The 27,875-nt window shown below is 41.7% G+C and overlaps 1 protein-coding gene across 1 annotated transcript; it reads left to right on the top strand.

Annotated features, from left to right (window-relative positions):
* On the top strand, positions 1–27,875 carry LOC117354619 (gastrula zinc finger protein XlCGF26.1-like). Its single transcript, XM_033932420.1, has 4 exons — positions 1–169; positions 2,884–3,010; positions 14,894–15,013; positions 25,577–27,875. The coding sequence occupies exons 1-4, from the start codon at positions 146–148 to the stop codon at positions 27,127–27,129; spliced, it is 1,824 nt and encodes a 607-aa protein (XP_033788311.1). The 5' UTR covers positions 1–145; the 3' UTR covers positions 27,130–27,875.

Below are 27,875 nucleotides of genomic sequence, written 5' to 3'. Positions count from 1 at the left end.
CGGTCTGTGCCAAATAGGCAATCTCTTGTTACCGCTTTCTTTGTTTCTCTCGTGTGCAGATAAACCGGAAATCTCCAGCTCTAAATCTCCGTTTCTGCCCTTCTCTCCCTGCACGAGGCCAGAAAAAGAGCCTCCAGTCAGGAAAATGCCTGCAAGAGCTTCTGGGCAGGTAGGAGACTGGCCCTAACATCCTGCCCCTGCTGCACTTTTCTCATCTGGGATCCTAAGCAGTCCTGGGGCTGGACACTGGCACTTTGGGCCTCTTGTCTAGTTGCTCTGCTCCTTTTCTGGGACACAAATCTCTCTTCAAATAAATATGACCCTACTCTGAGCCTGTGTTAATATGTGACACTGAATTATATACTCACAAAAATATGTTCTTCTGCTCTGCTGAGCCCCAGTCCTGGGGGGATCTGAAATGTAACCCCATTATGGGACAGTGTCTTCTGCAATTCTAAATTACAGTGGTGCCTCGCATAACGAACGCCTCGCACAGCGAACGCTGCGCACAACGAACTTCTTGTCTTGATTCGTACAACGGACTTCGTTTCACACAACGAAGTCGCCCGAGCTGCATCCTTCCGTGCAGGCACTGCGCTTAACTGCCCTCTCTCCGCCTGGCTCCCTGTGCAGTGGCGGACCGTCGGCTCGCAGGGGCCCGGCGCCTACTGCTGATGCGTTGGGGGGGGGCAGAGCTACTCTCGCCGCTTCCCCGATGCTAGAAAAAAAACAAAACTTGAACAGTTAAGTCCCAGTTTTTGCCGCTGAGACTCTGCCCTCTCTCACTGTAAAATTATTGTTTATACAGTATATCATGCCTTCTAAAAAAAGCAGAAAGGTGATTTCTGTTGAAATTAAACGGGAAATAATTAGAAGGAGTGAATGTGGGGTAAAACAGTGTGACCTCGTCAAAGAGTTTGGCCTCAGCAAAACCACCATTTTCACCATTTTGACAAATAAGGATGCAATAAAATCAGCCAAAGTAGCCAAAGGAGTATCAAAACTATTTCATGAAAAACATAGGTCTTCAATCCACGAGGAAATGGAGAGGCTATTAGCAATTTGGATTAAGGACAGGCAGGTGAAAGGTGACGTAACAACCCAAGATATTATCTGTCACAAAGCCAAGAGAATTTATGACGATCTAAAGAAAAACGTCCCTGGAAGTAGCAGCAATCAAGCTAATGAAGAAGAATTCAAAGCCAGCAGGGGGTGGTTTTTTAGATTTAAGAAAAGGTGTGGAATCCACAGCGTTACTATGCATGGTGAGGCTGGCAGTGCTGACAAGATAGAAGCAGAAAAGTTCTCTATTAACTTTCAAAAATGTATTAAGGATGAAGGATACTGCCCACAACAAGTGTTCAATGCCGATGAAACGGGTCTTTTCTGGAAAAGAATGCCGAGCAGAACCTTCATTACAAAAGAGGAGAAGAAATTGCCAGGACACAAAACCATGAAGGACAGACTTACCCTTATGTTTTCGTCTAATGCCAGCGGAGACCTCAAGATCAAACCTCTATTGGTTTATCACTCTGAAAATCCAAGAATTTTCAAGAAAAATAACGTTATTAAGTCCAAACTGCCTGTCCATTGGAAGTCCAATCAAAAAGCCTGGGTGACCCAAGTTATCTTCAACGAATGGATTCTGGAAATCTTTGCTCCTGCCGTGAAGAAATTCTTGCTGGAAAAAGAACTACCGCTCAAAGCCCTTCTGATACTTGACAATGCCCCTGCTCACCCAAAAGACCTAGAGGAAATATTGCAGGAAAATTATCCTTTTATCAAGGTGCAGTATTTGCCACCAAACACCACATCCATTATTCAGCCAACGGATCAGCAAGTTATTGCGAACTTTAAAAAACTCTACACTAGAGCCCTCTTTAATAAGGTGTTTGAAGAATGCGAGTTTGGTGGAGACAATATGACTGTCCGAAAGTTTTGGAAGGAGAAATTTGATGTCCTTATGGCAATACGACTTATACAGAAGGCCTGGGAAGAAGTGTCACAAAGGACCCTAATTTCTGCTTGGAAGATGCTTGTGCCTTCGTGGACCCAGGAAGAAGCAGTAGTTGATGACACAGAAGTGGTGAAGGACATCATCACAGTGGCCCAAAGGTTGGAATTAGAGGTAGAGGAAGAGGATGTAGAGGAGCTTATTGAGGAACACGAAGAAGAGCTGACAACTGAAGAGCTCCAAGCACTTCTGGTCCAGCAACAGGACAATGCTCAAAGGGAAGCGTCATCTGATGACGAGGAGCAACAATCAAACAATCAACCAATCCCAACTGCTGACATCAAGAACATCCTGGTCAAATGGAAAGCAGTTCAGGAGTTTACCAATGCCCACTATCCTGATTCAGCTGAAGCAAACAGGATCAACGATCTTTACTCCGATACTCTTGTCCGTTATTTCTGGCAGATGTTGGTGAAAAGAGAAAAACAAACGACTTTGGACAGGTTTTTCATGAAACCATCGGCCAAAAAGCAGAAAATGGATGAAGATGTGCAAGATTCGGTAGACTCTACTTAGTCTGTCTTTAAATTTAAAAAATGTGTGTTGTTTTAAAAAACAATTATGTTTTTAGATGTATCTAAATAAAAATAATAACAAAAAATTTATCTTTTTTTATGTCATCTTAGCATATTTTATGCTACAGAACGAATTATTTTTTTTAACATGTATTGTTATGGGAAAACGCGTTTCACATAACGAACTTTTCGCATAACAAACTTGCTCCTGGAACCAATTAGGTTCGTTGTGTGAGGCACTACTGTATATGCATTCTGCAAACTTTTCCCTACCCCAGTGGGCACCAGCATTGGGAGATCTGGTGGTCTGTGCAATACTGAAGATTCTGAGTGTGTTTCTGCTTTGTATTTCAGATGCCTGTAAAGTTCGAGGACATCGCTGTCTCTTTCTCCCAGGAGGAGTGGAAGTATTTAAATGATGAGCAGAAGGAGCTCTACAGGGAGGTGATGAAGGAGAATTATCAGACCATGATCTCACTGGGTAAGGGATCATATTGTATTTTTTTTTTTAAATCAGTAATGAGACATCATTATAAATCCAAAAAGCAAATGTAGAAAGATGAAAAAAATCACATAGCAAAAAACTTTATATTAATGCTCAAAAATAATATTATGTAGAAGCACCAGCACACTCAGTCGATCACATCCGTGAAAAGATAGACAGCAATTGACAGTCTCCATAGAAATAGATGGCAGATAAGGGCCACGGCCCATCCAGTCTGCCCACCCTAATGACCCTCCCCTGCCTTTACCCTGCGAATAGATCCCACGTGTCGATCCCATTTGGCCTTAAAATCAGGCATGCTGCTGGCCTCAATCACCTGAAGTGGAAGACCATTCCAGCGATCAACCACCCTTTCGGTGAAAAAGAATTTCCTGGTGTCACCGCGCAGTTTCCCGCCTCTGATTTTCCACGGATGTCCTCTTGTTGCCGTGGGACCCTTGAAAAAGAAGATATCCTCCTCTGCATCGATGCGGCCCGTGAGATATTTGAACGTGTCGATCATGTCTCCCCTCTCTCTGCGCTCCTCGAGCGAGTATAGCTGTAATTTATCTAACCGTTCTTCGTACAGGAGATCCTTCAGTCCCGAGATCATCCGGGTGGCCATTCTCTGGACCGATTCTAGCCTCAGCACATCCTTACGGTGATGCGGCCTCCAGAATTGCACACAGTATTCCAGGTGGGGTCTCACCATGGATCTATACAAAGGCATAATGACCTCAGGCTTATGGCTGACGAAACCCCTGGGTATGCAACCTATGATTTGTCTTGCCTTGGATGAAGCTTGCTCCACTAGATTGGCAGCCTTCATGTCCTCACTGATGATCACCCCTAAGTCTTGTTCTGCTACCGTTCTTGTTAGGATCTCGCCATTAAGGGTATAAGTCCTACATGGATTTTGGGTACCCAGGTGCGTAATTTTGCATTTTTTGGCATTGAAGCTGAGCTGCCATGTCTTAGACCAGTTCTCTAGTAAGAGTAGATCGTGTATCATATTGTCAGGCATTGAATTTTTATCCATTGTGCTTTTGCCCACTACATTGCTTAGTTTGGCGTCATCGGCGAATAATGTTATCTTACCTCAGAGCCCTTCTGCCAAGTCCCTTATAAAGATATTGAATAGTTTCGGGCCCAAGACCGAGCCCTGGGGCACTCCGCTGATCACCTCCGTCATTTCAGAGGGGGTGCCGTTCACCATTACCCTTTGAACCCTACCTCTAAGCCAGTTCCCAACCCACTTCGTCAATGTGTCGCCCAATCCTATGGAACTCATCTTGCTTAGCAACCTGCGATGAGGTACGCTATCGAATGCTTTGCTAAACTCCAGGTATACGATGTCCAGGGACTCTCCAACATCTCCCTTCATAAATTGGCACCTGTCGATCACAGGTGCTTAAACTACATAAATAATGGAAATACTTTCAATCCCAGCTTTATCCATATTCTCAGATAATAGTATGGTAATCTTTTTTTTTTTTTTTTCTGTTTTGCCTTTCTGAATCTTAAAGACAGTGATTCATAATTTAAACTTGATTCTTGGGATTATAGGCAGCCAGTGTATTTAGTTGATTAATTTTCTATCCCATTCTCCCCAAAGAGCTTGGAACGGATTACAGGTTGACATACATAAAATATACACAGGAGGATTGCGAAGACCTGCAACAGGACATAAACAGGCTCGAGAAATGGGCCACGATATGGTAAATGAAGTTTAACGTGGATAAGTGTAAGGTAATGTATATTGGTAACAAAAATCTTGTACACAAATACAGGATGTCTCGTGCAGTACTTGGAGAAAACTCCCAGGAAAGAGACTTGGGAGTACTGGTCGACAAATCAATGAAGCTGTCCGCGCAATGTGTGGCGGCGGCGAAAAGGGCGAACAGAATGCTAGGAATAATTAAGAAGAGGATCACGAACAGATCAGAGAAGGTTATCATGCCGCTGTACCGAGCCATGGTACGGCCCCACCTGGAATATTGCATCCAGCACTGTTCGCTGTACTTGAAGAAAGACATGGTATTACTCGAATGGGTCCAGAGAAAAGCGACTAAAATGGTTAAAGGGCTGGAGGAGTTGTCATACAGTGAGAGATTAGAGAAACTGGGTCTCTTCTCCCTTGAAAAGAGGAGACTGAGAGTGGACATGATAGAAACATTCAAGATATTGAAGTGAATAGACTTAGTAAATAAAGACAGATTGTTAACCCTCTCTAAGGTGGGGAGAACGAGAGGGCACTCTCTAAAGTTAAAAGGGGATAGATTCCGTACAACCGTAAGGAAGTTCTTTTTCACCCAGAGAGTGGTGGAAAACTGGAACGCTCTTCCGGAGGCTGTCAGGGAAAACACCCTCCAGGGATTCAAGACAAACTTAGACAAGTTCCTCGATCAGATGTACGCAGGTAAGGCTAGACTCAGGGCTCAGGTCCTTGACCTAGGGGCTGCCACGGGAACGGACTGTTGGCACGATGGACCACTGGTCTGACTCAGCAGTGGCAATTCTTATGTTCTTACACACAATAAAGTGAAAAACAAAAATTGTTCTGCCAACTTCATAGAAGCACAACAGAAAATATATTATACAGTTCACAGGTTTTACAGTACATGTTTTTTTGATAGTTTTTATGCTAATTTGATGCATTCTAGGGCTTGTGGTAGACTAGTCCATTTGGCTGGTTTGCCCAGGAAGTTTAGCACATATACAACTAAGACACAATTCCATATAATGAGAATTTGTATTTGTTAATGTTTGCCTCACACAAAATAGAATGAATTTGGCTTACCGCAGCCACCAGTCTATTTTCTCAAGTCCTGCCTTCTCCGTCTATCTAGGGAAAACTTGAGAGTTCCTCTTTCTCCCTCGGGGACCTCTAGAATGGACCCAGTATGGGTAGAAATACCTACCTCTCTCCTGTGAGTCCCGCCCATGTGATTCAACACTGGGCTCCATAGCTGATTGCATTCTGGGACCTATAGTTCCACATTTGATTAACATCTCCTGCTGCCCAGGGGTATAATATTTGCATGGGGAGGGAAAACCCCTTAATTTGTTACAGGAATCTAATACTAATATACATAATTTGTAGTTTATAAGATAAATTTGACATAGTTACAATGCAAGATTTATCAATATAAGTTTTTATCCTAACGTGACACATATCGAGGATCTGGTGCCTAGATCCATTAATATTTCTTTGTAATCTATCGGCCTTAGGTGATGGAGTTAGGTGAAGTGGTATGGTTTTATTGCTTTTCTAAAGCTGAAGACTCCTTCAAGGGATCTGATCTGTGGGGGCAGTTGATTCAAGTGGCTTGGTATGAAGTGGGAGTAGGAATGTTGTTTGGCAGTTTGCAGTTGTAGGAAATGACCAGGGGATATTATGAGGCGTATTTCATCCTGTGAGTGGAGGGACCTGTTCGGCACATACGAAGGAAGCTTAATTGTTGTGTTGTCCGGGTTTTGAACACTAGCATCAGTCCTTTGAAGACACAGTGTTTGGCTACGGGCAGCCAGTGAGCCAACGATAGAGCCTGGGTGACAGGGTCATGGGCAAGGACGTTTTTTAGAAGTCTGATTGACGCATTTTGTACATGCTGTAGACATCATATATTCGCTGTGAGACCATTGAATAGGGTGTTGCAGTAGTCCATACTGGAAAGGACTAAGGTAGTTGTGTGAAGTCAGACTCAGAAAAGTAAGTCCTTATTTTTCAGAGCGGACATAGGTAATAAAATGAGGAAGATAGCACCTGAGCGATATGGTTGGAAAGCGACAGGTTGGAGTCAAGGAGTATTCCTTGGCTGCGTGCATGGTCCTTCGCATTTATGGTAATTGAGTCCCAGTGTAGTGAGAGATGGATGTGGTTGCAGTGCTCTTTGCAGATCCAAAGGAGTTCTGTTTTGGAGGCGTTTAATTGTAATTTGTTTTCAGACATCCTGTTTTTTATTTCCGAGAGGCATTTTAGGAATTTTGTGATCTGGGCATCACAAGCTTCTCCTAGCAGTAGGTATAGTTTCATATAGTAGGGTTGTAGGTGTTCTGATTTCCATAGTTTGTATATGAGTCTTACTGTTGCATTTTGGACTAGTTGTAGATGCAATAGCAGTGTTTTAGAGCAAAGAACTAGTGTTAAGTTACAGTAGTCTAGTCAGAATAGGATTAGGGATTGCACTAAGATTCGGAAAGCCTCTGTTTCAAAGTATTTTCTAATGGATCTTAGCTTTCTCATCATAAGGAAAGATTGTTTTAGTATTGATTGTACGTGGCTCTTCATGGATAGGTGGCTATCAATTTCTACTCCTAGGATTCAGGATGGTGACCTTAAATATAGATTCACACAAGGTTAATCATACAAAGATTAGGTGACTAAATGGAGGAAAGTATCTCAGAATTGCCACCTCCAAGGATCATAGTAATATTATCCATATAGGAAATTGTGGCATGGGTATCTTTCATCGATCCAAAACCTTCATATACTACAATGACTATTTTTGTCAATTTAATAAATTATTACTACTGTACTCAAAAGTTATTTAATACTTGATAGAAATTTTTTTCTTAGAAAAAATTTTTACTGACACCAATCAGCTTGTGCATTTTCCACCATAGAAAATGTTAGCGGTTCTATACACTCAATGCTATAGCTCAGTACTAGACATATATAGCAAAGACTCGATATTAAAAAATCAACATTTTGTCAAATATAGAATCACAACCAGTATCAATAGTTTTCGCCACTAACAAACGGCTTCCTCGGGGTTTACAAATAGGGGTACAACTGAAAATTTTAAAAAAATGTTAGGCAGTCATAATTTTAACAATTGAAGTAAAAAGCTGTACTTACTTTTAGCGTTAACATATCATACGCTATGACACAAAAGTGCAGTTGTAAAAATGGCGCTTATAATAGCATGAACGCTGACACATGTGCAGTAAAGTGAATGACGTGATCGTGTCTCATTGGTTTAAAAACTCCCTCACTAGTCTGGCAGTGGAACCATTATGTCGATGAAACAAACTGACAAATCCATAACTGTATTTAATCCATGCGGAAAACAAAAGGAGTTGAAGCCAAGATATCCACAGAGAAGAAAATCCAGAGAAAACCCAAAAAACTCTGTGGAGTGACGATGTTCCTAAATGGACTTTATTTGAGAGTCAAGTTCCAAGGTACACCAAAATCATCCACAATGGCCTTTCTATTGCAAACGCAAGAGTGTCTCACTTCCGGTTCACCATACTATTGTTCCCACGTATTCACCTTAATAGGACCCCCAGGGACTCCTAAAGAAGACTTTTTGTCGAAACGCAGACCGTGTTGGGTCCTGTATCCCTAGCGGATTAGGTCCTTTAAGGCTTTTATGTGGATAACCTATTTTTATGTGGATGAATTTATTTTTATGTGGATGAAATTATTTTATGTGGATGATTTTGGTGTACCTTGGAACTTGACTCTTTCAAATAAAATCCATTTAGGAACATTGTCACTCCACAGACTTTTTTGCATGCTTTTCAGAAGGTAAATCCACCTTAGTTCTTTCTGTTTAAGTCTTTTTACCCTGTCCCCTCCGCTTAAAGATTTGGTCAATAGCAAGACATCAGAGATCCTGAAATTTATGTTGAAATAATGCTCAATGTTCAACTATAACCTCTGAGCTACGATTCCGCTTCAGGTTTGACTTATGTTCACACATTCTGGTCTTCAGATCTCTCGTAGTCATGCCCACGTAAAGTAAATTACAGGGGCAAATGATATAAATGATAAAGGTGGATCTACAATTTTTTAAAAATTCCGATCATATCTCTTATTAGATGGATTCACGAAAACTTTAGTCTGCAACATGATCTGACAAATGCTGCATGAATGGCATTTAAAATATCTCTTTACAATATCGCTCTTAGATGTTGTCTTTGATTCAATCATTGCAGGGCATATAATTTCTTTTAAGTTAGAGTTACGAGAAAAAGATATTCTGAGTTTTTTCTTGTAAAAACTGGGTGAAGATTCACAATTTCCCAGTTTCTGCTGATGGATTTGTACCACAGAATTACTTTTTGAACAGTATCGTAAAAACATGTTTCAACATTATCCTCAAACTCATTAGATCTGCGTTCATCCAAAAGATGTTTTCTATTGATGTATTTTGCGTGATGTCTCGCTCTTTCCATCACATGATTAGGGTCTCCTCTAGACAAAAGTTTTTTCGATTGAATTTTGAACTCGTCAATTTCTGAACAATTTCTTCTGTTCCTTACCATCTGAGAAAACTGCAAGCTCTCTTTGAGTTTCTTCGCATGGAAGCTGTCATATTTCAAAAGTGTGGTCTTATTGGTATTTTTTGTATAAACCTTTGTAACAAAGGTATTTTCAACTTGACTGATGTCCACATTTAAAAAATTCTGTAGGCCGCACCTTCAAAAATATATAAAAAGGATGGAGTTGGTCCAGAGGAAGGCTACTAAAATGGTATGTGATCTTCGTGATAAGGCATATGGGGTCAGACTTAAAGATCTCAATCTGAATACTTTGGAGGAAAGGTGGGAGAGGGGGAGATATGATAGAGACATATAAATGTAATATAAATGTGCATGAGACTTCTGTTAATGTTCTTCGTGCCCTCTCAGTGTTAACAACATCCTGGGTTACTGAGCAAATGCACTTCTAAGTCAAGACTTACATGTTCCAGATATCAATAATTGATCCTCTAAACCTCGCAGATGACATGCTCATATTTCTGGGTGATATGGTACGGAGCATTCTCAGGATTGTGGATTAACTTTGAGAAATTGGAGGCTTTGGCACTATCCCCTGGGTGTGTGGTCCAAGGTGATCCATCCTTTCCCATGTTATTCCCCGAAAGATTGGCTACGTGATTGGCTGGGCCCTTGTATGCTAATTGCCACAGAATGATGTTAGAGGAAATATAAATGTTTAAACTCTAAAGCTGAAGATCAGGAGGTGCTAAAGGGTGCTCTTCTCTCCCTGGATATAAAAGAATGTTATATTTGACTTATCTTGTTATAAATAAACTCAAATATTTTCTTATTGTAACACATCTTTTTGAGTCCAATCTATTTGAAATAGCAGATGAGAATCTTCTCTTATTCTCGAGAGGAACTCTCATCTTGGGAAACTAATATCCAAGGAAATAGCAGCTGCCTTGGATAGGATCCTTCTGAAAAATTCTCTTTTAGCTCCAATAGCTTCCTTCATGTATCTCATTAACCACACCAGCTGCTGTTTGGTCTTCCTTCCTCCTTTTTTAATACATGGAATATATCTACTCTGGGCTTCCAGGATAGTATTTTTGAATAACATCTGTCAGCCTAGAGGCCTATGGGAAATTATATCAATCTGACTCTGGCATGGGAAAGCAGATAGACCCTTAGTGCAGGGAGACTGTGTAAAGTTTCCCTGATATGGTTTTAAGTTTCCCTGATTGAATCATGACTAGCTAAAAGGTGTTAATGTCTGATTAAGAGGGTGCTTCGGTCCAAGTGCACAGATCAAGAAACAAAGAAGCCAGAGACCTAATCCCATCACCATGCTTGCAGGTATTACACCCTCCTTAGTCAATTAAATTAACCATTGTCTCAAACAGTTTACAAATTCTAAACAGAAAGATACTGGGAGATACAATATTTTCTCTATTCAGAATAAGATTCCAAGGTATAAAAGCCTGCTCTCGGCTCTATCAATAAGTATATCTCTTTTCCTATCAAGCTATCAGGAGAGGGGTCTTGGCCCTCTCTCTCTCTTTCTATCTAGCTATCTCTTGGCTTGGCATTCTGGTTCTCTCTTGGCTCTCCCTCTCTCTGTCTATCCTTCCCTTTATCTATGGAACACAAAGCTTAGACCATCCGCCTTTTCTCTTCCTTTCTGCCTTTCCCTGAAACTTCACACTTCCTTCTGGACTCTGTAAGGCAGCGAGACTGCTTTGCTCTCTGCTTAAGTGTAATGCTCTCTGCTTAATTGTAATAAATATTACTTTTCTGTAAGACTATTTCTATAATATATTCTTTATGCAATTACCTCTGGCTTTGTGCTCGTTTATTCTACTTCCTGGTGAGTCATCGGTGAGGGAACTGAACCTGGGACCTGGCGTTGGTCAGTGCGCATTTCACTTAACCCCTACCAACATACATTGGGGGGGCCACGAACAAAACTGACAACATCCACACCTGATGTAAATTTTTGACCTTTGCAGCTGCCCCTCTTAAGTTTCTTTTTTACCATTCTGTTCGTGTTATCATAGTTTCCTTTTTTAAATTAAAATGCTGTTATATTATATTTCCTGTGTGAACTTATTCCAGGTATTGTATCAAATCTGATTGCTAAGATGGCCCCAGCACCATTACCTCCTGCACCAATTCATGCGCTCCACCAGGAACTAGGTCTAGAATTGCTTCACCTCTTGTTGGTTCCTGAATCAGCTTCTCCATAAAAAAAGTCCTTAATTTCATCAAGGAATTTTATCTCCCTTGAATGCCCTGATGCTACATTTACCCAGTCAATATTGGGGTAGTAGCACGCATAAAATCCTTCTCCAGCATCAAAGCTCAAATGAGTCAATAATCTTTCTGTCTTGTTTTTGTAGTATCCAGCTTTCATATCCATAATTGACCACTGAGAAAATGAGTGTGTGGACAAGTCTGATCTTCATTTGGAGTGTTGTTTCCTTGCCTTTGAATATTTTGTTGAGAGCCTTTATTGAAGAGCCACCAAATGCTACACTGCAGAGTATTTCTTCCTGCTACAGTAGTTTCCTGCTTCTTTGTTTACAACAGAGCCCAGGAGATTGAAATCTTTTACAACTTCTATTCTAATCTAGACTAAAATGCTTTTTATCATTTAAAAATCCTAAGAGAGACTCAAAAGGCTACACTATTGCCTAAACTGACTGCTGAAAAAGCAGAGTACTGAATTAAAAAGGTAAAAGAGGAGGACAATGAAATAACCTACTGAAGCCCATGTTATTACTTAACGAAGACTCCAATAGATGCACAATGCCAGGCAGAGCTCTGGGTTTGTGGCCCAGAAATATCTAAAAAAAAGAATAATTTAAATTAAAGCATTAAATTTTAGAGTGTATGTTTGAGCAGACTGCATGGACCATTCAGGTCTTTATCAGGATTTTGTTCACACCACAGCATCGAAACTGCCTTAGCCTCCATCGTGGACCACATTTCACACATCCTCAGCTCAGGGAACCAGGCACTGATTCTACAATTCGACCTGAGCAGCTCATTTGATCTAGTGGACCACGACATACTCTTGAGCTGTCTGGATGCCTTAGGTATCTCAGGCCAAGTACTAAACTGGTTCAAAGGCTTCCTTAAAAAACGCTCTACTCACAATCATGGACCAATCCCCGTGGTGTTTCCCAAGGCCCCCTCTCGCCCCCACCCTTTTCAACGTATACATGGCCCCCCTAGGCCAAAAACTTTCAAAAATGAACCTCAAAGCCTATATATATGTGGATGACATCACTATCGTCATCCCAATCTCTTCCATGGCAACAGACACCCGACTCTTCATCTCATCAATCATTGACCTGGTAACACTCTGGAGAAATAACTTCAAACTCAAACTAAACCCAGAATAAACCAAATTCTTTATGGCCACCTCAACAAGGAAACTCATTGACTAGTCAATCAACCTTAATGGAAAAAACTTCCCAATTGACCCCACCATAAATTCCTAGGTTTCACCCTTGACCAACAGCTAACACAGGAAGCCCACACCAATATCTTAATCAAAAAATGTTTCAACCTTCTATGGAAACTACGCATGTTAAAACCCTACTTTGACTCCACATCATTCAGACTACTAGTACAAACATTAATCCTCAGATCACTGGATTACTGCAACATAATCTACCTTGGATCCCACAAAAAAAACTTTAAAAGACTGAGAACGATCCAAAACACGGCTTCAGACTAAAAACATCAGACCACATCACCCCATATTTCAAAAGACTCCATTGGCTACCAATTGAGGCTAGAATTAGCTTCAAATTCGGGTGCCTATGTTACAAGACAGTATTCGGCACCTCACCCACCTACCTTCTGAGACAATTACAGGGCAAATCCCACCTCTCTCGCAGACCATTACTATTCACTTTCCCTAATCTCAAGGGATGTCAATTCAAAACATTCCTCGATAGGACACTATCCTTCCAAGCTGGCATCTGGAACATCACCCTAAGTAACTTCCTCCTGAATTCATCGACATACCAATCTTTCAGAAAAGCAATGAAAACTCACCTATTCAACAAATTTGTTTGAACTCCCTTCCTTCAGAACCTGACTATCTCCTCTCCAACTTCTCCAATCACTCCTCACTAACCTACCCCTCTTTCTCCACTCAATCCCTGATACTCATGTACAAGCTACAACCCTGTACATATAGATCTTCCTGTACCTTGTAACCACTTTGTTCACTGCTATACTGTATACCATCTTGAACTGAAAAGGTATGATGGGATATAAATAAAGCCAGCAGGTAAGATATTCCCATGGAGTTTTTCTTCCCTTTAGCAGACCTTCACTCTGCACCCCAGGTAGTGAGGGATCTGCATACCAAGTTTCGTTCAAATCGGTCAAGCCGTTTTTGAATAACTGTGAGAATGGCAGCTCTTTACATTTTTTCCATTGACATGAATGGGTGAAATCTGAATTTATGTTTGTAGCTCCGCCCATGTATGCAGGTGGGCCGCGAGACCCCCAGAACATATCACCCCAGGTAGTGAGGGATCTGCATACCAAGTTTCGTTCAAATCGGTCAAGCCGTTTTTGAATTACTGTGAGAATGGCAGCTTTTTACATTTTTTCCATTGACATGAATGGGTGAAATCTGATTTTCTGTTTGTAGCTCCGCCCACATGTGCAGGTGGGACGCGAGACCCCCAGAACATATCACCCCAGGTAGTGAGGGATCTGCATACCAAGTTTCGTTCAAATCGGTCAAGCCGTTTTTGAATTACTGTGAGAATGGCAGCTTTTTACATTTTTTCCATTGACATGAATGGGTGAAATCTGATTTTCTGTTTGTAGCTCCGCCCACATGTGCAGGTGGGCCGCGAGACCCCCAGAACATATCATCCCAGGTAGTGAGGGATCTGCATACCAAGTTTCGTTCAAATCGGTCAAGCTGTTTTTGCGTGATCGCAGCACATACACACATACATACACACATACATACCTCCGATTTTATATATATATATATAGATAAGGAAGTTCACACATATTGAAATAAGCCTGATCTCAATATAATAATAATAATAATAATAATAACTTTATTCTTGTATACCGCATTACCATGGAAGTTCTATGCGGTTAACAGATGAAGAGACTGTACATTTACAGCGAAGTTACATTTTTGGCGACGCTGCATTTACAGTGAAGTTATTTTTACAGCTAGGTTACATTTGCAATGAAGTTACATTTGCTGTAAGTTACTTACAGCGATATTACATACAGCAGTGTTACATACGGTGGTGATACATACTGCAGTGTTCGATAAGGCAAAGCAGAGGCATTTAGTATGGGGAGTAATGAAGAAGGGATAATTAGTTAGATTGAGTGATCCATTTTGTTAAGTCATTTAGTGGCTAATAGGATTGGAGGAGTCGGAGAGTCTGGAGGTAAGTCGGAATTAGAGGAGGAGTCTTCAATATCCAACACTATCAAGATGATGAGTAAAAAGATTTATGTGATTTTACTGAGATTTGCAGGGTCTAAAACTGTTCCACTAACTGAGGGTTTGAGTATTTTTGTTTTTTTGAAGTTGGTGAAATTCTTTGGGCTGGAAATCCAACAATATATACTTTTGGGAGACCTAATGCAGTTTTCTTTCCCCAGGAATAGGCTCTCCTTCCGTCACTCCTGATATTATATTCCACATTGAAGGGGGGGAAGAGCCGTACATCAGGGAAGAGCCAGGATCAGAGGAAAGAGAACCTGGGAGAAGCAGCTGCTCAGGTGAGTGCAGTAATAAGAGGGACGGGGTAAAACTGCTGAGATGAAGGGGGGAGTTGTAACCTTAATTTCCAAACCTGACTCTTCTTTATCTGAGCGCGCGCGAGATATTCAGATCTTTTTATATGGGGCAAAGATTTGTTTTATTTGCAAATATCTTTATGTTTTATTTATTCAATCCATAAATCACATATTACATTACAGTGTTCTCTCCAGAAATTTTTTCCAGCTGGGTGGCATGAAAAAGTAGCCAGGTGGGGAGGGATGGGGAAATTGGTGGTGGGCAAAATTAACCCCTTCTTTTACTAAGGAGCGCTAGCGTTTTTAGTGTGCGCAAACCCTCGCGCAACAGGATGACATAGATATAGAATTAATCGGTGACATAGAGAATATCACCTTACGTGGGGATACAGTGTTGTTAGGAGACTTCAATATGCCTGATGTGGATTGGAACACACTTTCCTCTGCATCCAGCAGCAGCAGGAGACTATTGAACTCTATGAAGGGAGCTAAACTGAGCCAACTGGTATTGGAGCCAACAAGGTAACAGGCAATACTGGACCTATTGCTTACCAATGGCGAAAGTGTCACTGAGGTCTCAGTGGGCGACAAGTTGGCCTCCAGCGACCACAACATGATATGGTTCAAACTCAGGAAGGGTTTCGCCAAAACTAACACATTAACCAGGATCCTTAGCTTCAAGAACGCCAACTTTGAGGGTATGGGGGATTTCATCAATCAAGCACTACAAAACTGAGCAGGAACAGATAACGTAGAGGAATTGTGGTCGACTCTGAAAGCTATCATAGAAACATAGAAACAGAAACATTCAGGAGGCGACCAATCGCTATATAAAATCAGTGAGTAAACGGCGCAGGAACAATAAGCCACAATGGTTCTCTGCGGAGATCTCGAACCTCATAAAAGAGAAGAAAAAAGCGTTCATCTCCTACAAACATACAGGATCTCAGGACTCTAGAGAAGTCTATTTGGCTAGGGCAAGAGCTGTCAAAACAGCGGTTAGAGAGGCCAAATTCCAAATGGAGGAAACTTTAGCAAAGAACATCAAGAAGGGCGATAAATCCTTCTTCAGGTATATTAGAGACAGAAACCTCAGCACAAGCGGGATAGTACGCCTTAGGAAACTAGACGGGAACTATGTAGAAGCAGACTCAGAAAAAGCTGAATTGTTAAACGAATACTTCTGTTCAGTCTTCACCCGTGAGGTGCCGGGTTCCGGCCCTCAGCTGCAGAAAAAGGATGGCTCAGGAGACCCGTTTAGTAATTTTAAGTTTACAACAAGCAGTGTCTACTGTGAGCTGTCTAGACTCAAGGTTAACAAAGCAATGGAGCCAGACAATCTACACCCCAGGGTGCTCAGGGAGTTAAGGGACGTCCTGGCGGAACCACTATCCACACTCTTCAATCTCTCCCTTAGTACAGGTAGAGTCCCGTTGGACTAGAAAACGGCTAACGTCATTTCACTCCACAAAAAAGGTTGCAGGACAGAGGCTGAGAACTACAGACCAGTGAGTCTCACATCTATAGTGAGCAAACTAATGGAAACCCTAATCAAACACCAATTAGATAAGATCCTGGATGAGGAGAATCTACGGGATCCCCGTCAACATGGATTTACCAAGGGGAAATCCTGCCAATCCAACTTGATCAGCTTCTTTGACTGGGTGACGGGGAAGCTCGATGTTGGAGAGTCCTTGGACATTGTATACTTGGACTTCAGCAAAGCGTTTGATAGTGTCCCACACCGCAGGTTGTTGTGCAAAATGAGTTCTATAGGATTAGGTGACACTTTGACAAAATGGGTTGGGGACTGGCTTGGTGGTAGGCTTCAGAGGGTGGTGGTGAACGGCACCCCCTCCGTAACGACGGCAATGATCAGCGGAGTGCCACAGGGCTCGGTCTTAGGCCCGATCCTTTTCAATATCTTTATAAGGGACTTGGCTGAGGGGCTTCGCGGTAAAATGACGTTATTCGCCGATGACACCAAACTATGTAATATAACAAGCAAGAGCACAATGAACAATATGAAACACGACCTACTCCTATTGGAGCAATGGTCAAGGACCTGGCAACTGAGTTTCAATGCCAAGAAATGCAAAGTCATGCACCTCGGCAGTCAAAATCCATGCGAGACTTACACCCTAAATGGCGAGATCCTAGCAAGGACTGTTGCAGAACGGGACTTAGGGGTGATCATCAGTGAAGACATGAAGACTGCCAATCAAGTGGAGCGGGCTTCATCTAAGGCTAGGCAGATCATAGGATGTATACGTAGGAGTTTCGTCAGCCGTAAGCCTGAAGTCATTATGCCGTTGTATAGATCCATGGTGAGGTCCCATCTGGAATATTGCATGCAATTCTGGAGGCCTCATTACCGCAAGGATGTACTGAGGCTTGAGTCAGTCCAGCGAAGGCCACCCGGATGGTCTCGGGACTCAAGGATCTCCCGTACGAGGAACGGCTGGATAAATTGCGGCTATACTCACTCGAGGAACGCAGAGAGAGGGGAGATATGATCGAGACGTTCAAGTACCTCACGGGCCGTATCGAGGTAGAAGAGGATATCTTCTTTTTCAAAGGTCCGATGGCGACAAGAGGATATCCATGGAAAATCAGGGGGGGGGAAGTTGCACGGCGACACCAGGAAATACTTTTTCACCGAAAGAGTGGTTGATCGCTGGAATAGACTTCCACTTCAGGTGATCGAGGCAAGCAGCGTGCCTGATTTTAAGAAGAAATGGGATCGTCACGTGGGATCTCTGCACAGAGTTAAATAGGGGAGAGTCATTGGGGTGGGCAGACTAGATGGGCTGCGGCCCTTATCTGCTGTCTTTTTCTATGTTTCTATGTTTACGCAGGAAAACTAATGCCAGCTCAATGCTGGCATTAGCGTCTAGTGCGTACAGCAATTCTGCACGCGCTAAGCGCATGCTAAAACCGCTATCGCAGCATAGTAAAAGGAGCCCTAAATGTGTACTATTTTTATTAATTATTATTATTTTCCAATGCTCAATATGACTTCCTTTTTTAAGGTTTGACACTTGTGCCAGAATATTTTTACTATATTTAAGAAGTATCCAATTCTAGAAGGGAATAATTAGATATTTGCCCTCTTTCAAATGGTATAGATAGAGGTTTAAAAAAGGGAAATACGTTAATGAATTCATTAGGTTCAATCTAGCCATTTATTTCTTCATGAATTTAAACAACTAAAAAAAAAGAAATAAATATAGATCATCCAGTCATACAAGAAATGGCTCTACAGCACCTCTAATAATGTTTTGATCATTAGGTTCCTTTCTGAGGTCTCACTGAGGATATGAAATAGATGCGATTCCCACTTCCAGACCTCTTCCACATAATTTATGGAGAGGTGTTACTGAGCCTTGAAGGAGTCCTGTGTGATTGATCTTTATCTGCTACTTTTTTATTTTGCTGTAGAGCAAAGTGAGAGCTAGGGCAAAACAGCTTAGGTAAAGATGCAGGAAATAATTAGCAATGTATTAAAAATATTTTATTTTTATTTGCTTATAATGTCATTTGAAAGCTGCTTGATGTTAATACAATTTTAATTTAATTCTTTATAGTGTGTGTGGGGGTGGGTTGGGGGGGGAGCAACACCTACATCAACAGTAAAGTTAGAATAGGGTCATTAAATCCAGTGGCGTACCTAGCATATATGACAGCCAGTGCTGATCATTTTTTTAACAACCCCCTCCTCTATATAAAAAAGATATTTTTAGTAGTAATCCATGAGTCACACAACAAGGGTGAACCTCGGAAAAGGCAGCATTTTAAACACTGCAGTGAGCACTAGAACAAATAACACACGCAATGTAAAACTAAACAAGCCAGGTCCTGCATAGTCAATTGCTCCTGTACAGTCATTGCTAACAGAAAGCCATGTCCTTTTCATACACACAGACAGATACACCCTCGCCCAATATGGAATAACACAAACTAAAAATAGAACCGTGTAGACAAAAGTTATACTGAACCAAGAAACCAGACTCTGCATACAATGCAACACCACAGAAACAGTGACACTTCCTCTAATACTGTGCAAAATATAAAGACAGTAGATGTAAATTTGAAAAAAACTGCTACATAACAATCGCCACTTTACAAATTAACAAATAGAAATAAAACAAATAATGAGAAATAAGAAAATACCATTTTTTTGGACTAATCCATTTTTCAATTAGCTTTCAGAGGCCAAATCTTTCTTCAAGACAGTACAGCAGGGGTGCCCACACTTTATTGCGAGCTACTTTTTAAAATGGCCAAGTCAAAATGATCTACCAACAATAAAATTAAAAAAAACACAAAGCACACTGTACGCAGAGAAAATGTTAATTATCATTTGTATTTATTTTTTTTTAAGAGGTCAAGGCTAAGATGACCACTCGTCCCGTTTTCAACGGGACAGTCCCGTTTTCAGACCGAGTATCCCGTTGTCCCAATCCACTGCTTCGGGACACCGAAATGTCCCATTTTCAGGGACAGCGTCCCGAAGCGGTGTGTGGGGACACCGGGACGGGTGATTGCTTTCCCTCCCTGCTGCGCCAATTCAAAGCCCGGTCCGCAGCTGCTGCTTCTTGCCTTCTTCCCGACGCCAATTTTGACGTCGGAGAGGACGTTCCGGGCCAGCCAATCACTGCATGCTTGGGCCAGAATGTCCTCCCTGACGTCAAGAAGGTGGCTTTTGTTCCTGCCGCATCGGGGAAGCAGAGAAAAAGTAGACGACCATCACGGCACAAAACAGAGTGCCAGGGGCAGCTGCTCTCCTTGCTCCTGCCTGTCTGCTAATACAGCCGAGAAGGGGGAAAGCTGAAGAGTAGGGGGAGGAAGCCAGGCAAGAGATCGCTTCTCCCCGCAACCAAAAGTGGCCTTTTCAGAGGGGCCCCGACACGGCAGCTGCCCCAAAGTTTTCCCTGTGCCGCAACTTCCCGTTTCCGACAGGACACATCGTGGCAGAGGGAAAGGTTCAGGGCAGCTGCCATGCCAGGGCACCAATTTAGGAGTTTAGCAAAGAAGTTCGGACCACTGCCCCCCCCCCCCCGATCTGTTGCTGTTTGCTCCCCCCCTAACACCGGCCCTAGGCACCTGCCTCCTGGGCCTACTTTTAATCTGCTCTTATCCACAACCTGCGAGGACCAACTTCTGCCTAGAATTTCTTCCATATTCAGCTTCACCCTAAGTCAGAATTTTTTTTTTGGGAGGGGGGAAATCTTGGATCCATTGTTTGCTTGAATATAATCTGTTTGTAGATGTGGAACGACTGAAGAAAGGAATTTTTTGTTTTCGTGGCAACAATAGGGGAGTCTACTAGATGGCAAAGTAATTTTGAGGTGTCGGGGCAGGGGGGATGCAGACTTGATGGCTTAAAAAAAAAGTCCCCTTCTTATCAATGCTGAGTCAATCATTCAAGCATAAGGTGACCATACTTCCCTTTTTCAACGGGACAGACCCATTTTTGGATCGACCGTCCCATTGTCCCAACCCACATAAGGACATAGGAAGGAGGCACTAAGGATATAGGATGGGACACTAAGGACATAGGAAATAAGCACTGGGGGCACTAAAGACATAGGAAGGAGGCACTAGGGTAGGGGTAGGGAACTCTGGTCCTCGAGAGCCGTATTCCAGTCGGGTTTTCAAGATTTCTCCAATGAATATGCATTGAAAGCAGTGCATGCAAATAGATCTCATGCATATTCATCCTGAAAACCCGACTGGAATATGTCTCTCGGGGACCGGAGTTCCCTACCCCTGCACTAGGGGCACTAAAGACATAGGGGGCTCTAAGGACATGGGAATGAGGCCATTATGAATTAATAAGATATTATCTATCTTCGGTGTCTCGGGCCTCAACATCTCTCGAAATCGTGCTGGCTTTGCTCAACACTTAAGCCTCGTGCTTTCAAGCGTCGTTGCATCCTGTGGGAGCAGCTTTTCGGTATGGAGTCTTCGATGGAGCTTTCATCATCTAGGGGTGCTTTGCCTTCAACATCGTCCGATGCACTCCAGGCTTCCACAGCTTCTGCTCCGGGCCTCATCAAACCTGCCTCGTTTGTACCGGTCACATGGGAGAAGTTTTGGGTGTAAGCAGGGCAGCTAAGCCTGGCAAATCACCGGGGTTAGACGGGTATATGAGCACAGGTGGCCCCACTGTTGGTACATATAGTGAATGGGGTCCAGGCGGCGGGTCGCTTATCAGGCACCATGGGGGAGGCAGGTATTGCGATTCTTTTGAAACCAGGGAGGGACCTGTTAAGTTGCAGTTCCTATAGACCTATTTCCCTTTTGAATGTGGATGCTAAAATCATTGCAAAATTCCTCGCTATATGTTTGGGTAAGTTGCTCCCCAGTTTGATTCATATGGATCAATCTGGCTTTATACAACTGCGGCAGGTGTGCGATAACATCCAACGAACTCTGCATTTGATGTGGCAAGTGCGGCGGGGATGGGATCCAGCGGTCTTGATGGCGGTAGACGCTGAGAAAGCTTTTGATCGGGTGTCGTGGGAATTCTTGTGGGCGGTTATGGGGAAGGTGGGATTGGGGAGGACCTTTTGTGAGTGGGTCCGCGCGCTCTATCATGAGCCCCGGGCGTGTCTTAGGATTAATCAGACATACACAGATTTGTTTTCTATAGCGCGCGGTTCTCGGCAGGGCCGCCCACTTTCCCCATTGCTCTTTGCTTTGTCCATAGAACCGTTGGCCCTCTTGATCCAGAATCACCCTCAGTTGAAGGGGATTTTGGTAGATGGTATTGAACATCGTGTAACTCTATTTGCGGATGATATCCTTTTGTATATGGTGGACCCCGAACGTACAGTAGAGCACCTATTACAAATTTTAAGATCAATTTAGATAAGACTGAAATGATGAATCTTACTTTAGGGGAGACCCAGGTTCTTGATCTCCAGCGTCACTTTCCTTCTAAATGGGCATCCAAGAGTATGAAATATTTAGGTATTTATTTGCCCATGGAATCGGATTGTTTATATGAGGCTAATTATGGGCCGGTTATCTGGAAGATTCGTTTGGACTTCCAACGCTGGCATGGGCTTTGGCTCTCTTGGGGAGGCGTATCGCAGTCCCGGTTGTTATTTTGGTTTCAGACGCTTCCAATCCCCCTACTCCTCAAAGCTGTTTATTGGGGTTATTTAATAATTGTGTGACTAGATGGCAAACCTGTTTATTGAGAATGGAGCTGGCAGCACTTAATTGCCTTATAGCCGCCTATTGGAAACAGTCCCTGGTGCCTGATGTGAGTGAATGGAGGGTAAAATGATCATTGATGAGGAAGATGGAGCAATCACTACATACCTGGAATGTTATTGCTCACAAACTGGCTATTTAGATGTATGAAAGGACTTTGGGCGGGATTCACTAAAGGCCCGAAATCTATCCTATTCGTGTCCTATCCGTTTCCGAGTCATTGTAGCAGATCGATTCAGTAAAAGATGTCCATGCAAATGGTCCAATCGTTAACACGCCGTTATTAGTGTTGAAACATCAATCGATACACGTACGCAATGTATCCTTGTTGGTTTTGAAACACATAACGCATGCGCTAGTTCTTTAGGACTTCACTGCGTAGAAATGGGGCGTGGTTTAATCGCGGACATCATTAGCAGGCTCCGAATGCACCTACCGCAAAGCATGGTTGTCGTAAAAAATGCAATATAAGGAAAAGTACTGTTAAGTTGTTAGAAGGCACAACAGTTAACAGCTGTTGAATGTGCTGGGATCACGCGCTGTTATATACAGCCTACGAATCCCAGGAGGCTGTGTGGCTCTATCTGCCGTGAAGCACATAGCAACCACTAGCGACACCCTGATGTCACATGCATGCGACAATCTAGCTGGAAGGAAGGGGAGGGATAGCTGGCCCATAAAAGTTATTTTTGATTTTGTATTTTTTTTAGTATATGGCATAGATATTTGAAATATACAATGTGCAAGAAGAGCAAGGGGTTTTAATCCGAGATTTTCTCGCCATGCGCATTATAAATCCAAGATTCACTCCTGTGCTCGCTATGCGCATTCTAAAAAAATTATAAAAACATTTCTAACGATTATATACATGAAAGTTTACATATATTTGAAAGTTTAGATATATTTTGGATTTTTTGAGGGGTAGATATATATATTTTTAATGGGGTTCTTAACATGCACGCGTCAGTTGCTAGGCAGAAATAGTGGGTGAGGATGTAAACGACTGGTCCTCAGCAGTCGTAACTTTTTGGAACGGAAAGGCCAGTCGGTTTGGACGAAATGGTTTCATGAATTGACGCGTTAAGAAATTTACATGCCTTTTTACTCATTTGCATACACAGATCGGATAGGGTGTGGACGGGGTCTGGAGGAAGGTCAGTGAATCGAGCCAGAGTTGGAAAGTGAGCACAAACCGAGCGGGGAAACGATCGGTTTGCTTAGTGAATCCAGCCCTTTGATTCTATAGTACTTTTCTGCTGTTGGAGGGGGGGGGGGGGGTTGGTCCTCTTATGTGGTTGTTATCACTGTTAAGGATGTTACTGAATTTTGTGTACACAGCGGTGATGGTTTACTGCAGATTTCACATGTGTTATTTTGGTTGTCTTTGATGCCGTTTATTTGTTTAAAAATTTAATAAACATTTAAATATTTAAAAATAAATAAATAAAATTGTGGAACACATAGACAAGCATGATTTAATGAGACGGAGTCAGCATGGGTTCAGCCGAGGGAAATCTTGCCTCACCAATTTGCTTGACTTCTTAGAAGGTGTGAATAAACATGTGGATAAAGATGAGCCGGTTGATATAGTATATCTAGATTTTCAGAAAGTTTTTGATAAAGTTCCTCACGAGAGGCTCCTGAGAAAATTAAAGTGTATTGGGATAGGTGGCAAAGTTCAGTTATGGTTTAGGAATTGGTTATCAGAAAACAGAGGGTAGGGTTAAATGGACATTTTTCTCAATGGAGGAGAGTAAACAGTGGAGTGCCGCAGGGTCTGTACTGGGACCAGTGCTATTTAATTTATTTATAAATGATCTGGAAATTGGAACGACGAGTGAGGTGATTAAGTTTGCAGATGACTCTAAACTGTTCAAAGTTGTTAAAACAAAACCAGAGAGAATTGACCCTAAGGAATCCACAGAGAAAAGAGTCCAGAGGAAACCAAAAAAACACTTTGGAGTGACGATGTTCCTGAGATGGACATTATTGAAAATTTAAAAGTACCATAAGGTACAATTATGCAATCCACATGAAAATAAAATAATCCACATAAAAACCTAAAGGACCTAGTCCGTTGAAAGCGAGGACCCAACATGGCCTGCGTTTCGACAAGATAGTTGTCTTCAAGTCCTATGGTGGTAGATACGAGGAATAACTGATATGTGGAGAGTCGTGAGGAAAGCGCTGCTTTGGTTACAAGTGGATCGATTTTTCACTTCGTCAAAAATTACAAAAAATAGGGGACACTCGATGAAGTTAGAGGGAAATACGTTTAAAACCAATTGGAGGAAATTTTTTTTCACTCGGAGAATAGTTAAGCTCTGGAACGCATTGCCAGAGGATGTTGTAAGAGCGGATAGCGTAGCTGGTTTTAAGAAAGGTTTGGACAAGTTCATGGAGGAAAAGTCCATAGTCTGTTATTGAGAAAGACACGGGGGAAGCCACTGCTTGCCCTGTATCGGAAGCATGGATTGGCTACCGTGAGAACAGGCTACTGAGCTTGATGGACCATGGGTCTGACCCATTAAGGCCATTCTTATGTTCTCATGTAACTCTATTCATCATATACTGTATACTACCATATCAGACCATAAATGCATTACTTGCAATCCCATTACATAAACACCAAAAAAGAATGCAAAGAGTAACCCTCTCTTCCCCTCCCCCTCCCTCACCACAGGACCACATTACAATACGTGGGATCTAGTGATTTTTGTGAAGGAGCAGGATTGAGCCCCAGTAATTTTTGGCCTTCTCAGCTCAACTCTCAAAATGGCTGTCATGATCTCGTATGCTGTCTCATGAGATTGGTGCCAGAGGTTGGGCAGCCATTTGAGATCATAGCCAGCATGGGTAGGAGTGACTGGGGAATCACTCCTACCTTGACTACAACCCTAGACCACCAGGGTTTGTGAAATAACCCCAAGGGGGGTATCTGCAGGAACAAGGGAGTGGCAGCTGCTTCTATTCAGAGGGGAGAAAGACGGATGGAGCAGGACAAAGCATAAATGTTGGCCTCCATTGAAAATGCAAGTTCCGTTTCGGCCATAGAATTTTGGAATAAACCAAAATTAGGCAGAAAAAGGATTTTGGGCGGATTGATTAGTTTCTACCCATGCCATTTCCAGTAAACATTTTGTCATTTCAGAAAACTGCAGTGTTTTTAGAAGAACACTTCAGCAAATAGTTTTCAATTAAGAAAGTTCCATTTGAATCCACACATAGAAAATCCCAGTGTAAGATAACTAGTCCTTCTCTTAAGAACCACCACTGTCTTCTGGCACATGATTAATACCTTCTGTTTGTATCCAACAGATCATCAGATCACACAAGAAAAGAAGCAAGGAGAAGATCCTGTAGAAATAGAACAAGTCCAAAGGCAATCAGGAAACATCTGTGAGAATATTTCCCAGGGAATTGAGAGGATTAACACAAAGAATTGTAAGCAGGAATCAAAGGAGCATGAAGACCCTACAGGAGACTCAAGGGATGGAGACCTAACAGGGAGACCCTTCCAAATTAATAGTAGTGATAAAGTGACTTTTGAAGTCCACCATGGTAAGAGAAAAGGAAAAACACACCACAAAGAATTTACATGTATTAAATATAAGAGGAGCTTTCCCTTGTTTTCAGAACTCCAAAGGCACAAAAGCAAACATAAAAATGAGAAACCAGATACATTCACTGAGTGTAATAAAAGCTTCACTCAACTTTCAACTCTAAAAATTCACCAACAAACCCACACAGCAGTCAAACCATTTACATGTCCTAAGTGTAATAACAGTTTCACTAATGTTTCAGGCTTAAAAAGACACCAGATTATCCACATGGAAGACAAACCACATGCATGTACTGAGTGTAATAAAAGCTTTGTTTCGCTTTCAGAACTAAAAATTCACCAGAGGATCCATACTGGAGACAAACCATATACATGTACTGAGTGTCCTAAAAGCTTCACTTGGCTTTCAGAGCTAAAACGTCATCAAATGATTCACATAGGAAACAAACCATTTACATGTCCTGAGTGTAATAAAACCTTCACTCACCTTTCAAATCTAAAACGTCATCAAATGATTCACACAGGGCACAAACCATATACATGTACTGAGTGTAATAAAAACTTCCCTTGTCTTTCAGAGCTAAAACGTCATCAACTGATTCACACGGGAAACAAACCATTTACATGTCCTGAGTGTAATAAAAGCTTCACTCAGCTTTCACATCTAAATAATCATCAAACGATTCACACGGGAAACAAACCATTTACATGTACTGAGTGTAATAAAAGCTTCACTCAACTTTCAGTGCTAAAACGTCATCAAATGATTCACACGGGAAACAAACCATTTACATGTACTGAGTGTAATAAAAGCTTCATTTGGCTTTCACAGCTAAAACATCATCAAATGATTCACACGGGAAATAAACCATTTACATGTACTGAGTGTAATAAAAGCTTCACTTGGCTTTCACAGCTAAAACGTCATCAAATGATTCACACGGGAAACAAACCATTTACTTGTACCGTGTGTAATAAAAGTTTCATTTGGCTTTCACTTTTAAAAATGCACCAGAGGATCCATACAGGAGAAAAACCATTTACATGTACCGAGTGTAATAAAAGCTTCACTCGGCTTTCAGAGCTAAAAGTGCACCAGAGGATCCATACAGGAGAAAACCCATTTACATGTACCGAGTGTAATAAAAGCTTCACTCGGCTTTTAGAACTAAAATTTCACCACAGGATCCATACAGGAGAGAAACCATTTACGTGTACTGAGTGTAATAAAAGATTCATTCGGCTTTCAGGGCTAAAAAGACACCAGAGGATCCATACAGGAGAAAAACTATTTATGTGTACTGAGTAATAAAAGCTTTATTCAGCTTTCAGTGCTAAAACGTCATCAAATGATTCATACGGGAAACAAACCATTTACATGTACTGAGTGTAATAATAGCTTCACTCATCTTTCAGTGCTAAAACGTCATCAAATGATTCACACAGGAGAAAAACCATTTACATGTACCGAGTGTAATAAAAGCTTCACATGGTTTTCCAATCTAAAACGTCATCAAATGATTCACATGAGAAACAAACCATTCACCAGGTTATCATGTTCTTTGAGTCACGCTAATAAGATTACACGCAGAGTGCACTTGTTTACATATCCCTCCATAAAATCTTGTCGCTACGAGAAAACCCTCTCATTTCAGATCGCCAAACTGAATTTATGGCTTGGAAAAATTATGTTAGAGGTCTCTTCCTATTTTGATTTTAGAAAATTGTTAAAGATACAACTTTTCGATAGGTTGGTATCTTAATGCATCCTGTTTAATTTCTTAACAAGTTTTTTCAGATTTTAACTTGATGTATTTTATCTGTATTGTATGTATCAGCTCGGCCTGTTAGGTTGCTATCTTCAATGCATTCTTTTTTATAAGCTTTTTTTAACTGTTTATAAGCTTCTCTTATTCTAATCTGATGTATTTTATCTGCATTGTATCTTAAATGCATTCTGTTTTTTAACTGTTAATAAGTTTTTCTTATCCTAATTTGTTGTATTTTATCTGCATTGCATGTATTAGCTTTGCTTGTTGTGAACCGCCTAAAACT

The sequence above is a fragment of the Geotrypetes seraphini genome, chromosome 2 (assembly GCF_902459505.1).
Source record: "Geotrypetes seraphini chromosome 2, aGeoSer1.1, whole genome shotgun sequence".
Classification (NCBI taxonomy): domain Eukaryota; kingdom Metazoa; phylum Chordata; class Amphibia; order Gymnophiona; family Dermophiidae; genus Geotrypetes; species Geotrypetes seraphini.
The sequence above is the reverse complement of the archived record's forward strand: the minus strand, read 5'-3'. Positions and strand labels throughout refer to the sequence as shown.